The sequence below is a fragment of the Mandrillus leucophaeus genome, unplaced genomic scaffold, assembly GCF_000951045.1.
Source record: "Mandrillus leucophaeus isolate KB7577 unplaced genomic scaffold, Mleu.le_1.0 Scaffold28, whole genome shotgun sequence".
NCBI classification, from domain to species: domain Eukaryota; kingdom Metazoa; phylum Chordata; class Mammalia; order Primates; family Cercopithecidae; genus Mandrillus; species Mandrillus leucophaeus.
Genome location: NW_012102920.1, coordinates 3802204 through 3816166, shown reverse-complemented (window position 1 = coordinate 3816166; position 13963 = coordinate 3802204). Strand labels below are relative to the sequence as shown.

Sequence of the window (13963 nt, the reverse complement as noted above, 5' to 3'; positions counted from 1 at the left end):
AAAAAAAAAAAAAAAAAGGAAACATAAGTGTTTAAACCTGAAATTTTTTGCAACTGGTGTGTGTGTGATATGCACACACATACACACACACAGGGTTGGAAAATACAGTAAGGTAATATTCTGTCCAGTAAACTCTTATGAAATTTCAATGATCAATTGTGCCCTTTGCCTTTCATTCTGCATTGAGATTTTATTTTTCTTTACTGATTATCCCAAATATGGACTCTGCTTTTATGTATCTATTTCCTTGATTTATAAATTAAGGATGATTCTCACATATGATCTACCAAACTTTTTTTTTTTTTTGTCTAAAAAAATCACGTTAGAACAGTTGTGTTGTTAGACATCATAACCACTGTGACTTTAAGGATCTAGGTAGACAGAATCTTAGAGTATTTGATAAGGGGGTGTTGGATGTGCGTAGAGTTCCCAAGGCCCCCAAGAGCCTGCTGTGTCCCTGTAGGTGGGGGCCGCAAAGCAGGCAGCTGGGCTGGGCTGGGCTGGGCTGGGCTGGACTGGGCAGGAGACGGCAGCAGGTGGGAGCGCTCAGGGACTGGGGGCAGGTCAGTTCTGCGATCCCTGTTCTGAGCCCAGTGGGAAATCATCGTTAGAGTTAAATAAGGAGAGTGATGGGATGAGACTTGTTTGTAAAGGAGAGTTTTGTCACAATCACCCTGAGAGCTCTATGGGGTGTGGGTGGGTCTCTGCTCCTCCGGGGGACTGTGCTGAGCAGGGCATGGCCAGAGGCTGCGAGTTCCCACCTGGAGTGCAGCGTCGGTACCTGCCCAGGGGGAACCACTGTGCAGACCCAGCCTGGGGGCAGCTCTGCTCTTCACCTCTGCGAAGGCTCCAGAAAAGGAAAACTGGACCCAGATGGAAAGAGAGATTTTCCACCCAGCCCGGGCGGCTGCAAAGTGAAACACGGGCCTGCGGACCTGACCCTCAGGCAGGAACGAGGCCTCCTGTGCTGGGGTCACCTGGCGCTTACCTGGGAGGGGTCTCTGTTTTGGGTGAAAAACACTGGGGTGTTTTTTGTGAAGTTGCAGATCTGGCTCAGCAACAACCACGGAGGAATCTGAGAGAAAAGAGAAAGAAAACTCCACACTACCGCCGTTGCAAGTTTCCTGAAAGTATGGAATTACTGGGAAGCAATGAAAACAACTGTGTCAATTCCACGTCCGTGAAGCAGATATGACAACAAACTCCACCGTGGAGGCTGAGCCTGCGGCAGCTCCAGCTCAGCAGCAGCTGTGAGCAGCTGGGGGCTACGTTTGTATTGATTATGTCGGTGTCCATTATTATGAGCCGGGACTGCGGGGCCGCGTGGGGAGCACCGGGTTTTATATTAACATTTCCGTATTGAGGCAGTGCCTTAGCGTTCCAGGTGTTTGTTACATGAGCACTGCGAGTGACATATTCGTATTTGGGAGTCATATCCGCATTAGGAACGCTCCGTTGGTGTTCCAAGGCCGCGGTGTGGACCTCGCACTGTGCTCGCCTCGCCTTGGGTGGGGAGAACTTCAGTGCACAGGATTCAGAGGGGGCTTTTGGTTTCCAGTTTTCCACACCAACCCCTCTTACTGGTCTCTGACCCTCAGTAGTCAGGGCTGTAAACAGGAAGGATTTTACTCACCGTGGCCACGCGTTGTCCCAAAGTGAGGCGGTGCCCTCTGGGTCTGTGCTGAGGAGAACGCGGGCTTCGCCCTCGCATCGGCCCGGTGTGGACGCCCTGCTGGTGGCCTGCGGACCCTCTTGCTGATGATGCGGAGCGGGAAGGGGGAGGGGTGTGGCTGGCGCCCCCTGCTGGCAGCCGAGGGCACTGCAGGGCCCAGTTGCTCACGGTGTAGACACCGGCGCCCCCTGTTGGCAGCTGGGGGGCACTGCAGGGATCTCTTGCTCATGGTGTCATGGCCTTGCGCCCCCTGCTGGAAACCAGGGCACTGCAGGGCCCTCTTGCTCATGGTGTGGTGCCCGTGCACCCCCTGCTGGCGGCCAGGGCACTGCAGGGCCCTCTTGCTCCCAGTGTAGTGGCGGCACGCCCCCTGCTGGCGGCTGGGGACACTGCAGGGCCCTCTTGCTGCCAGTGTGACAGCCGAGCACCCCCTGCTGGCCTCTTCCTACATCACTTAAACTCGGAGTGCAGGTTGTTCAGCGCTATCAATTCTGCAAATTCAAACTGAAACGGAGCTAATACTGGGGAGATCTGATGTCCCAGTTCTTGTCTAACTTGAAATAAAGATTTTCACCAAGAGGCAGTTCAAAGATGGCAGATAACTTCATTGAAAAGAAATATAAAGAGCATATTGTAGAAAACATAAGTACGCCTCAAGGGAGGAGTGGGGCTGATCTGCAAGAAAACAGTCCCAGGGTCCTGAGCAGGGAGTTTTCTGTTGAACTTCTTCACATTCCTCAAGTCTCCACCTCTTTTGTCTGGTTTTCCTGCTCCTTCCTTAGATCCCTGACTTGCCCCACCTAGGCTTGTGGGACCCCCTCACTGTTGGTTGACACATATGTGCAGTGATCAGTGTGACTCCACTGCTGGGGCTGGGCTCCTTCCTGCCACTCCAGGAAGGTCCTACAGTGGTCATGTCGGTACCTACTGTGCCTGCCTATCTCTTTCCAATGTCCTTCTCTGCCCTAATCTGTACTTATGGTGCCAGGTTTCTCTTAAGAATGTTCCCTTTGTCCTTACCAGCATGTAGCTAGCAATATCCTGACATTTTAACTGCAGAGTGAATGATTATTGGGGCATCTTAAGAGGAGCTCTGTGCCCCAGACTTAGCCTCCCAGAACCTCCTCTACCATCTATCCAACCCCAACCCCAACCCACCACTGTAATCTTAACCAACCCTAACCCTGATCCCCAGGGAAGCTGAATCTGCCTCCTCTTGCCAAGTGCCTCCCTTGATCCTCACCACACTCTCAAAACCTGATCCCATACTTGCACTGAAAACAAACTGCAGGCCAGGCATGGTGGCTCACATCTGTAATCCCAGCACTTTGGGAGGCCAAGCCAGGCGGATCACTTGAGGTCAGGAGTTCGAGACCAGCCTGGCCAACATGGTGAAACCCTGTCATTACTAAAAATACAAAAATTATTTTGTATTGGGCATGGTGGTGTGCATCTGTAGTCCCAGCTACTCGGGAGGCTGAGACAGGAGAATTGCTTGAACCCAGGAGGCAGAGGTTGTAGTGAGCTGAGATTGCCTCACTGCACTCTAGCCTGGACAACAAGAGCAAGACTCTGTCACAATCAACAACAACAAACTGCAGTTCTCACTTTCTTCTGACCCCTTCTGGCAGGGCACCCCAGGCCCACACCCTTGCATATACCAATGGCAGCATGGTGGGGTTTTTTGATTTTTTGCTAAGTTTTTATTTTAATTCAAGGACTTTGCTTCATACAAAATGTCATTGTAGAAACAATAGCAGAATCCAAAGTTTGGCTGATAAATATTACTCAGGCAGCAAACTAGTCAATCACAGAATTTTTTTTAAGTAGGTCCCAGTTGTGTTGCATGGTTGGGACTTTTTTTTTTTTTTAACACTTCTTAAATATAAAGTTTTGCAACAAACCTTTGATTTATATCAAATATAATTAAAAATTAAATGAATACATTGTATCAAAAAGTACGAAGATATACATTATCATGCACATACTTGTATATATGTATATATGTATATATGTTACATGCACACATAACTTGTTCAAACTACAGCCACTGCTTGACTGGTTCCAGATGCAGACAACTGGGTGATGCATTTCAAATTTGGCAACTCACTATGAGATTCAGGGGACATATATGATAGCTGGAGAAGACACAGTGAGAAACAAAACCCAAAGTCAGGAAAACAAGACATAATGTCTCCTTTCCCCGCTCCCTGTAGTTTTCATCAATTCCAATGCCTAGAAGAGTCCAGACAAGCCAGCTAGGCTGTGTGGGTCTAGAAAAGTGGATTCTCAACCCAACACTGCCTGGGGAAATGGCTGTGGTTCTGCATGGAATGGACACATTTGACACCCAAGATAACATGGGCTGGGGGCGGGGGAACAAGAGACAAAACATCAGTCAAAATACACATCCTTCTACTTTGCAACATGAGCACAGTGATCACATGCATAGTCCGAGATTCCTGGTTTATTCTATTGGAATAAAATACTCTGTTATCGTTAAAGTTCCAGAGCGTTGTGCCTTCAGGTAAGGAAATTCTATAAAAAGGTTTGGTCACAATCATGCTGAACCCCGAGACCAGGCAGCGGTCTTGTGTGTTTTATTTCTAGTAAATGTGTCTTTTGTTGCATAGCCCTATGGGTTAATGACATCCACACACTGAGCACACCTGCACAGGCACTGTGCCTCCTGTGACACAGACACACACACACGCATCACACACAACTTCTTTGAGGAGAATCATGGGGTAGAAGCCAAGAATCCAACACAGATCATCTGGAATTTCAGAACACGGAGGACACACCACCACTAACTGCTCTAAATGCTCCCTTTCTTCACAAAACAAAGGGCCTCCCAGCAGCTTGTGCACCTTGGACAGTGTCCTGAGCGTGGTCTTTCTCTCCTGAGCATGGCCATGGGGGTCAGACCTCACTTGACTGCCTGCTCCGTGTCTGGCGCCAGGACAGTGCTGGGCGTCAGGTGTCCTCCCTTGGTCACTTGCTCTGAGTTTCATTCCAGCTGGGGTTTCCTCCCTCCTGCCCTGACGGCCCTACATCCAAGCCCCCAGCCAATGTCTCCCTCCTTCCTGCCAGCCTTTCCCTCTCTTCTGCTGTGTGTGGACAGAAACCTATTTCACACACCACAGAGTGTGCCCTGAGAATCAGATGCAGAACAGACTGAAAATGCCTCACACAAGCACATGGTCAGCCACCCTGTGGCTTCCCTGGAAACCCCTTCCACTCGTGGGAGGAGGACAACAAATGGCTGCCTCATTGCCCACCATGACATCCAGTACTCTCCGCTGGCAAGGGCTTGCTACCTGGCTGCCATTTTGAGTACTTTTCACAACATCCTGCCACGATGGTTCCCGAGGCCTCGCCTCACACCACAGTGCCCAGGTGCCTGGGTGAGGGCCTGGCGGTCAGGCACTTGGTCAAGAGCAGCAGAGTCAGGGGCCGTGTGGGATCCACCTGGACTGGACAGGGCTGCACAGGGAGTCTCCCTCACATAAGCCACAAAGACACGTGGCAAAAAGCTGACATCTTTCTTCCACAGGTTTGATTTTTTAAAGTTATGTGAACATTTCCTTCCCCATTTTTCTGGTTTTCTATTTTTTCTACATCAAGTATATAGAAGTGACAAGACTGAGAGGTGTTGCAATTAAAAATCAAAACCACAGTAAGAACACTTTCCAACTCAGTCCCTGTGGGGCTGACGGTGTCCAGGGAGGGACAGAGCGTGTCTGAGTGAGCGTTCACTGACACTGGCGGGCTGCACAAGCCACGACTGTTTCCCCTTCCCATCCCCTCCGTCCCGAGGTCTCGGCGCGCTTTCAGGTGGGCCCTGCTTCTCTGTGCTGCACGGCCGCGTGAAGGGTGCTCCCCACAGGACGCAGAGCTCCTCACAACGGCTCCAAGCCACCCTGGATGCTGAGTCCCAGGACACGGGATTTGGACTCCTGGGTCCTTCTCAGCTACACACAGCAGCCTGCGCTTTAGGGTCTGGTGTGTGGTACGAGACCCAGGAAGGCAGGACAGGAAGGGGACAGAGAGCCGCATCCTCTAACAGGGCTTTATTCGTCGTCTAGAGTAAAAGAGGGAAGGAGGGGGAGGGAGGGGCCGCAGGAGCCTCACCAAGGTGGGCGAGGCCTCCCCCCAGGGGCTGCTGCCCCGTGTGGATGATAAAACTCATCCACTGGAACACACGCCTGCTGCATGCAGGCGTCTGAGCAGTCACGGTGCAGCTAGCACCAGTGGTCTTGGTCAGGGTGGTGGTAGCTGTGCCGTGCTCGGCCGCCTGAGCTGAGTCCCAGGGTGCAGTGGTAACCATTGGGCACGCGGCGGAGAGGGTGAGACTGGGAGGTCAGGGAGGACACGTAGGAAGTCCTGGAGGAGCGGCCTGAGTTGGTGGCCACAGCCTCCTCGAAAGTGAGCGTGTCCTCAGGCAGGGCGTGGACAGAGGCCTCGCTGTCCAGACGCTGCCCCAGGTAAGGGTCAGAGCCGATTCGAGAACCAGGGGCCAGGGGCTGGCTGAGGGGGTCTTTCTGCAGCAGGGCGTTGTGTTCAGAAAGCCCACGGCTGAGCCGGCCCGGGGAGAAGGCAGGGAGGCTGGTCTGAGCCCCGGCGAAGTGGATGGGTGAGGAGTTGGCGGTCTTGTAGGTGATGCTGGGGCGGGGAGTCAGGGGTGTCTGGGGGAGCTGCCTCCGCCCACCACGGCCGGGGGTGCTAGCACCAGATGTTGACAGCAAGGGGCTCCCGTTCACGGAACCACTGCCCTACACAAAAATGGACCAGAACAAATCAAAGATAAAAAAAAAAAAAGCCGAACCAACAGACAGAGCACATCACACACAGGTGCCTGGGGGGATGAGAGGAGAGAGGGAGGCAATGGCGGACAAACTGGGCCGCGGTGGCCAGGGAGGCAACAGGCACCTGTGTGTGCAGGAGGGCGATGGTCACAGTCAGGCCCAGGAATGGGGTGGGGGAGAGCAGGTGATGGGAAGGGACAGGCTAGGGCCAGGGAAAAGGACAAAACAAAAGCCCAACAACCACGGTCAGGGAAGGAGAGTCAAGAAGTGACTGAGAGAGAGGTGAGGATTTGGGGGCCCAGGTCTGAAAGAGGATGAGGACACAGAACCACCATCCCAGGGTGACCCAGGCAGGAGCTTGAGGAGAACACAGCTGGGGAAGGGTGCAGACGCGGGCTCCAGGACAGGGCACAGAGGGGGTGCCCAGCCCTTGGGGTTGCTGGGAACAACAAAGGGCAGTGGGGAGGCCCTGGGGAGAGGGAGGGGCCTGTGGGACAGTGGTGCTGGGCCAAGGGAGAGGCAGCTGGGCCCTGACCTTCTCACCTATTCCTCTTACCTGTGGGTGGGGACCTGGCTCCTGGCCAGCTGTTGGCGACGTGGGGTGGCTGCTAAGGGAGGGCTTGGGCTTGGGGGGCTCACGGCCCCCAAAGCGGTCACAGGAGTAGAAGCGCTGCTTCTCTGAGGAGGAGGATGAGGGCTGCCTCCGCTCCTGGGACCGGCCCCGCTCCTGCCGGCGCTCTCGTTCCCGCCGGCAGCCTGTAGGCCCCTCTCCCGGGGGCAGCCCCGGCCCCGCAGCACTGCTTGGTGCTGGCCAGGGAAGAGAAGAAGTTAGCATGGCCAGGCCCAAGGCAGGGACCCCTGACCCCCGGGGCCAACAGGACAGAATTCAGGCGGTGCCAGGGGAGGACTAGGGTGAGGGTTAGGGCCTGGGCCTCAGCCCCACCCTGCTCCAGCTGGTTATGGGGTTATGAGGCCCAAAAAGGAAGAGGGTACCCCATGGGCTGCTTGGACCCCCTGACTCGGGCCACAGCTCCCTGAGGGGCTCCCTGGGCCCCTCCACACGCACCACCATCCGTATCGGCAGACAGGCTGGGCCCCTTCTCCAGGGACCTCTGCTTCCTGTCCCTGCGGCGGTGGCAGCGGTGGTGGTGGTGGTGTGGTGCCTGGCTAGGGGGTGGGCGGTCCGGGGTGGTGCTGCAGAGATGAGTCCCGCGGGGCCTTTGGGCCAGCGTGGAGATGGAGCGCTTCATGGGGCTGGCATCTGTGACGGGCTGTGAGCAAAGGACCGGGGTGGGCAAAGGACTGACAGTGGGCCTAGGGGAGGCACCAGGGTCAGCGGGGAGGCAGGCATGGGAGGGGGTCGTGGAGCAGGCCCACACGTCCCCCATCTTGGTCTCACAGTCAGAAGGACCCAGGCCTGAGATGGGAACTCAGGTGGGTAGGCTGGGGGCAGACAGTGCCTGAGTCCCCACCCCATCCCGTGTGCCCTGCCAGGAAAAGAAAGGCGGCTGGCTTGGTTGGAAGAACCCTGAGTGGGGCCCAGAGACACCTCAGCTGGCTGCAGTGGGATCACTCTGCCTGGTGTATCTGGGGTGGACTGGCCCCCAAGCTGCTTCCACGGCTGGAATCAGGACCTGTGGAAGAGACCTGGGAGGGGAGGGCCCACCCCTCCCAGGTAAACTCACCCACAGCCGCCAATGCATCACATGTGTGAAGAAGGAGGCCCCAGCATAGGCTGCAGGGAGGCTCAGCCTGCACCCACCCACCAGGTAGCACCCAGGAGGGCACCGTCGGATGGGAAAAGAGACAAGAGAGGAAGGACAGGTGGGAAGAGAAGCAAACCGCAAGAGGGAGGAGAGGCAGTGAGGAGAGGAAAAGGGTTTGCTGGCCACAGCAGTGGGATGGGAAAGGAGCCACAGACAAGGTTCAGATTCACAACTCCACAGCTCAAGTAGGCCGAGGGACAGGGGTGGCACGGGGCTCTGGTCACTTTTGGCCAACTGAAGCAGGCTCAGGTTGCAGGTGAAGCCCTGCAGCAACTCCGAAGCCTCGGAGGTCTGGGCACAGTGTTCCCAGATTGGCCTCGGAGGGGCGACCCTCCCAGTGTCCTCATGGAAGGAGCCTCCGCCAGGAAACACATGGGGCTGCAGCCACCCCCCCGCCAGAGCTTCCTCTTCCTTAATCCAACGTGCATGTCCCAGAAAGAGGCGAGTCCAGCAAGGAGCTGGGTAGTGGAAGTGGTCCAGGGACTGCCTGCCCACGAGCAGGGAGGCTCCTCCGCAGAGCCACATGTGGGAGAGGGGACTGAGGTGTTGGTGAGATTTTCCAGATGAGGGTGGGGGTTGTCTGGGGAATAGAAACCCGGAGAGGAGGAGGAGAACATGGCAGGGCCAGAGTGGGGGCCCCTATGCCCCATGGCCCCTGATGGGAGGCTGAGAATAGGCACAGCTGTCCCAGCAGCATCTAATGGACCTGACCCACCCTCTTGAGAAGCCTCGGGTGCTGAAGGCGTCCAGGCTGCACCTCTGTTGACGCCCAGTCAGGGCTGCCCGAGGTCCCTGCTCCCGCCTCAGCAAAGAGCTCCATACACGGACCCCAGCCCTTTCCACCCCAGGTCTCCTCACCTGCAGGAAGCCCAGAGCCACACTCCCACTTCCCCACCCCTCATTTGCCTGGCCCAGGGCCTGGACCCTCCCAGACCACCTACCTGAGTCTCAGCTGCAAGGCGGGGCATGGAGGCTGCTCGACCCTGGCTCTCCAGCCCAGGCTGGGGCTCCCCGTCAGGGCCCCTCCGGGTCATGCTCTGCATCTGAACGTCCACAGCCTGTAAATACAGCACTCGCCTAGTCCCACCACACAAGGCACCACGGACTCATCTGACCGCATCCAGCCTCACCCCATGAGGCACTGCTGTCTCACCCAAATCCATCTTAGTCTCACCTAACCCCCAATGCTGTTCAAACATCCCCCATCCTAGTCTCACACACCCCCCATTCCCTGTTCATATATCCCCCACCCCAGTCTCACACATCCTCCACCCTGGTCTCACACGTCCCCCACCCCAGTCTCAAAATCCCCCATCCATTTTTACACGTCCCCCATCCCAGTCTCAAACATCCCCCATCCCTGTTCACACATCCCCCAACCCAGTCTCACTAGCCCCCCGGAGTGCTCACCAGTGCTCCTGACTGCCCCACAGGGATCTCTGTGGAGTGGCCACGCTCCAGGGGCGGCCTGGCCTCGTGGGGCCCATCCTGGGTCCTTTGAGTGCCCCAGGAGACAGACTCCTTGATGCCACTCTCTTGGTTTTGTCTATGGCAGAGAAGACAAAGAGATTCCTGTAGGGTCAGAGGCTGCAGATGCCTCACCAACAGCCTGGTGCTTCAACCTGCCAGATGTCTCCACCACACGCAGCAGAGGTCAGGGGGCTTGGCCACCCTGTTCTGGGCTGAACTGAGCCCTCCCTTGAACACAAGAGTACCAACATGGCCTGTGCACGCTGGACCCAAGCAAAGCCTCATCAAAGGACATGGATGTAAAACAAAGTCAGAGCAGGAAGCAATTCAGAGTGGCGGAGAGGATGCAGAGCACCAGCTTACAGCCCCACAGTGCTCAAATCTGAGGGGGGCCTGGGCCCGTCACCCCCTCCTCTGGACAAGGAGCTGATCTGTGAAGTGTGAGCAGGGGTGGTCCTTGCCGCACAGGACTAACCTGGGAAGGAGTGGGGCCACATGTGTACAGCCTGCGTTAGGACAGTAGCTGAAGAAGTCCTGCCTATGCCAGCAGACAGCGAGAGAAACTGTCATGGAGAGGACAGGCTGGGACAGGTGAGGGCAAAGCTGTCATGGAGGGGACGGGCTGGGGTGGGGGGTAGGGGGCCTCGCCCAGGACTCTTTGGTCTTCGTCCTCCAGGGGCTTCCCCCCTCAGGAGTCCCTTGCTGGTGGCTCCTCCTTACCTCTCTGACCCCCCACCAAAAGCCACGACAAGGCTTTCCATCCCTCGGCTCTCTGCTGGGGTGCAGCCTTCTTGCAGAGGCCACCCCACACATGCTGTCCATACACCTGCCCCAATAGCCCCACCCGGAGATGCTCCCGCACTGGTATTTCTCATCACGTGTCTCCCAACTGGCATGGAATGTGTTTGGGTGAGTGCTCATTCTCACGTTCAGTGAAGCACTGACTACATTCTTAGTCATGCAGGTTGAGTGGCACTGATAACTCTGAACTCAGACTGGAGCCTGATGTTCTAAATGGACCACACACACTGCTGCACGGACCAGGCACTGCAGCCCCTGCTGGCACTGGGCACAGAGCAGCCGCAGTGGCAGGCTGGTGCTGAGAGGAGGGGTGGTCAGGAGAACCGGAGCTGGCTCCTAATGCACTGCTAATCCTGAAAAAACACTAAGTCCAAGGCCAGGGGTGTGCTCAACCCGCTCACTAAATAGCTCAATAAATACCCTCGCCAGATCCAGTCTGAGTGGATGCTCTCTAACTTGCAGTTGTAATTGATTTAGGTAGAAACTATCACCACAGAAATAACAGAAGCTCAAATTTCCTGCTGAAAGCCTGGCTTAGATAAACCCCAGACACCTCACTATCTCCTCCCACCGATACATACAGTCAGAATCAGGACTTTAAATGCAAGGAAGGTTTCCACCAGCATGCCGAAAGCAGAGTGTGGGAACGGGGGACTGCCAGGGGCTCGGGAGTCAGCCCCCAGGATCTGGGTCCTGAGATTTGGGAGCACACTTCTCTGGGCCACAGTGGGAAAAAGTGATGGTTCTTTTAAGTCACCTGCTTCTGAGTGATTTGTCACCAAGAAATATTGTGGCAAGAGTTAAGTAATACAAAACAACCTTACCAATTTGTTTACAAAATATAACAGCTTCAGAAATCAGTACCAAAGCGGAGATCTAAGATGAAAAGTGCCTTTCAGGGTTAGAAAGATCAGAGCAGTAGGAGGCCACTGACAGAAAGGGGTAGGAGATGGAGGTGGAATCTCAGCATCTGCTGGCACAGAGGGCCGATGAGGAGCAGGGGCAGGGGCCTCTTCTCTGAAAGGGAAGCAGGTACGTGTGTTGGGAATGGGACGTGGGGGTCTAAGTGCTGTTAGGAAGGTGGGTTCGACGAGGCACCTAATGTCACAGGAAACAGTTTTAAAGTCTCTGCTACAGAACCCAGCAAAGGAACAGCCCTTGACTGCTCTCAGGCAGCAAGTACAACGAGCACCTGTAGCAGAGCCAGCCCCTGAGAACTGAGATGTGACCTGGGGGATCTCTGTCCTTGGAGGGTTGCTAAGGGCCCAAGTGCAGGGTCGGGTGGCAGACATGTCCCTCGGATGCCTCTAAGCTGGTTAACCCAGAGGCCAGTGGACGTGCGGGCCAGGGAGGTCGAGGAAATGGGACGTCTGCTTCCCCCTTTACTGGATTTGGGCCTCCTCCTGTTCAGCTGTGTCCCGCATCTGGATACTCACATGGCCCCGCCATTGCTGAGGGAGGTGGAACTCTTCTGTCGAAGGAAAACCCGGGCTCCTCGGAGCACAGCTGGCTGCGTCTGCTCCAGGGTGGCCTTCAAGGGGTGGAACAGGGACACAGGACCCATCTGCAAAGGAGGCAAAGGGAAGGGAAAGAGCTCCAATAGGCCTGCAATGTGGCCTCTGCGACCTGCTCCAACCACATGGCACAGGGCAAAAGCCAGGTCATGTTCAAGCCCAGCCTAAGGGCTCTTTCCCCTTAGCAAGGGGCCGTTTGCTTTCCCTAATATGTCCCTAAATATGAGCATGTGACCAAAACAGTGAAGTAAGCCAAGGGACCCTTACATCATCTCCTCAAAACCTCACCTGTCAGTGACTTCAGGAAAGCCATGTCACCTCTCAAAACCTCAGTTTCCCTGTCTACACAACTAGGAGATTAGACCAGATTACAGGTGGCAACAATATTCCATCTAATCATCACCTTGAAATTGGCTGGTGGGTGTTAGGGTTAGGGTCAGGGTCAGGGTAGGGCTGAGCAGAATTCTGAGATTTCAGGGCTTGGGAAGACTGCTGGATGGATTAGTGACGTCTACCCCAGGTACGAGAATAGAAGGTGTGGCCTGAGCACCACATATTCTCCATCCGAGGGTTGGGTCAATGTGCCCAGAAGCCCTGGACACCTAGACAATTTTCCAGCAGACAGACTACATATGGTCACCGAAGACACGGCTGTGTGGGAAGGATGACATCGGGAAGATGGGTTCCCAAACCATCTCAGTCAAAGACAAGAGCAGAACAGACAGTGATCCTGAACCTGATCCTGAACCTATCTAATCTGAATTTCTTTGCTCTCTCTGTGAAGGGAAAACAATTCTCCTTCCACCTCTAAACAATCCTCCTCAAATGGTCTTCACACCTTCTTCTCTTCCACCCCGTAACGACGGTAACACTACCCAGCCCAGCCCTCATCTTCTGGCCCTGAGCGCTGGCTTTCTACGTCAGGAGCTGCCCAGTACTGTCAGCTCACGGAAAGCTTAAAGGCTCTGTGTAGTTTCTGACTTCGGGGGCTAGAGAGGTAGCTTCAAGAATCTCATCTTCCTTCTCCTGAGGCGCTTTTTCCAAGAATGGTGTGCGTCTCCCAGGTGGTCAAACCCCCGAAGGATGCCAGAACCTCGGAGGCATCACAGTTACTTCCTGGAAAACTGAGGGCTGCCAGGTACCTGGGAGAGGCCTCCGGGAGCCTGGTGCATCTGGTCTCTGGTGGTTTTGTTCTGCTTGTAGAAGTCGAATATCATCAGAGCTGCGTAAACCTTCCCCACTGTCATCTCATCCGCTGGAAGAGAACACAGTTGAGATTCAAAGAACGGGGCAGAGGACCCATGGAAACGGGGGGCGCAAGTAAGGTGAAGAAACGGTCTCCCTTCCCTCTCCCCCACCAGGACTCCTGGAAATGCACTGGGAAGAGGACTCTCAGGCAGAACACGGGACTTGGCCTACCTGGGGCTCCTCCAGATGCTGACCTGGCCCTCCGCCACCCTGACTCCTCCTGAGGCCTCTCATAGCCGGGCTGAGGCCATCCCCACCTGCTTAACGCGGGGCCCTGCCTGTGTCTCCTCCCCAGAAAGCAAGATGGAGTTGGACACCTCCCCGCGCTCCCTCACATCTCCCACACGATGGAGGTGGACACCTCCCGGGGCTCCCTCACACCTCCAACAAGACGGAGTTGGGCGCCTCCACGCACTCCCTCACGTCTCCCACAAGACGGAGGTGGGCACCGCTCCCGGCGCTCCCTCACGTCTCCCACAAGATGGAGTTGGGCACCTCCCGGCGCTCCCTCACGTCTCCCACAACATGGAACTGGGTGCCTCCCGGCGCTCCCTCACGTCTTCAAGATGGAACTGGGCACCTCCCCACCCTCCCTCACGTCTCCCACAAGATGGAGTTGGGCACCCCCGCGCTCCCTCACGTCTTCAAGATGGAGTCGGGCGCCTCCCCGCGCTCCCTCACGTC

The 13963-nt window shown here is 55.6% G+C and overlaps 1 protein-coding gene and 1 pseudogene across 1 annotated transcript in view; both read right to left on the bottom strand.

Annotated features, from left to right (window-relative positions):
* Nucleotides 1–1434, bottom strand: part of LOC105543339 — a 41208-nt pseudogene extending 39774 nt beyond the window's left edge.
* A 4302-nt stretch (nucleotides 1435–5736) lies between these two features.
* Nucleotides 5737–13963, bottom strand: part of CACNA1B (calcium channel, voltage-dependent, N type, alpha 1B subunit) — a 296162-nt gene continuing 287935 nt past the window's right edge. The window contains exons 43-49 of the mRNA XM_011985186.1: nucleotides 13174–13286; nucleotides 11954–12081; nucleotides 9657–9792; nucleotides 9188–9304; nucleotides 7547–7751; nucleotides 7037–7287; nucleotides 5737–6447 (exon numbers count right to left, since the gene is read on the bottom strand). Of these exons, the coding sequence (XP_011840576.1) occupies nucleotides 5917–6447; nucleotides 7037–7287; nucleotides 7547–7751; nucleotides 9188–9304; nucleotides 9657–9792; nucleotides 11954–12081; nucleotides 13174–13286 (1481 nt within the window). The 3' untranslated portion in view covers nucleotides 5737–5916. The remainder of the gene's footprint in view (nucleotides 6448–7036; nucleotides 7288–7546; nucleotides 7752–9187; nucleotides 9305–9656; nucleotides 9793–11953; nucleotides 12082–13173; nucleotides 13287–13963) is intronic.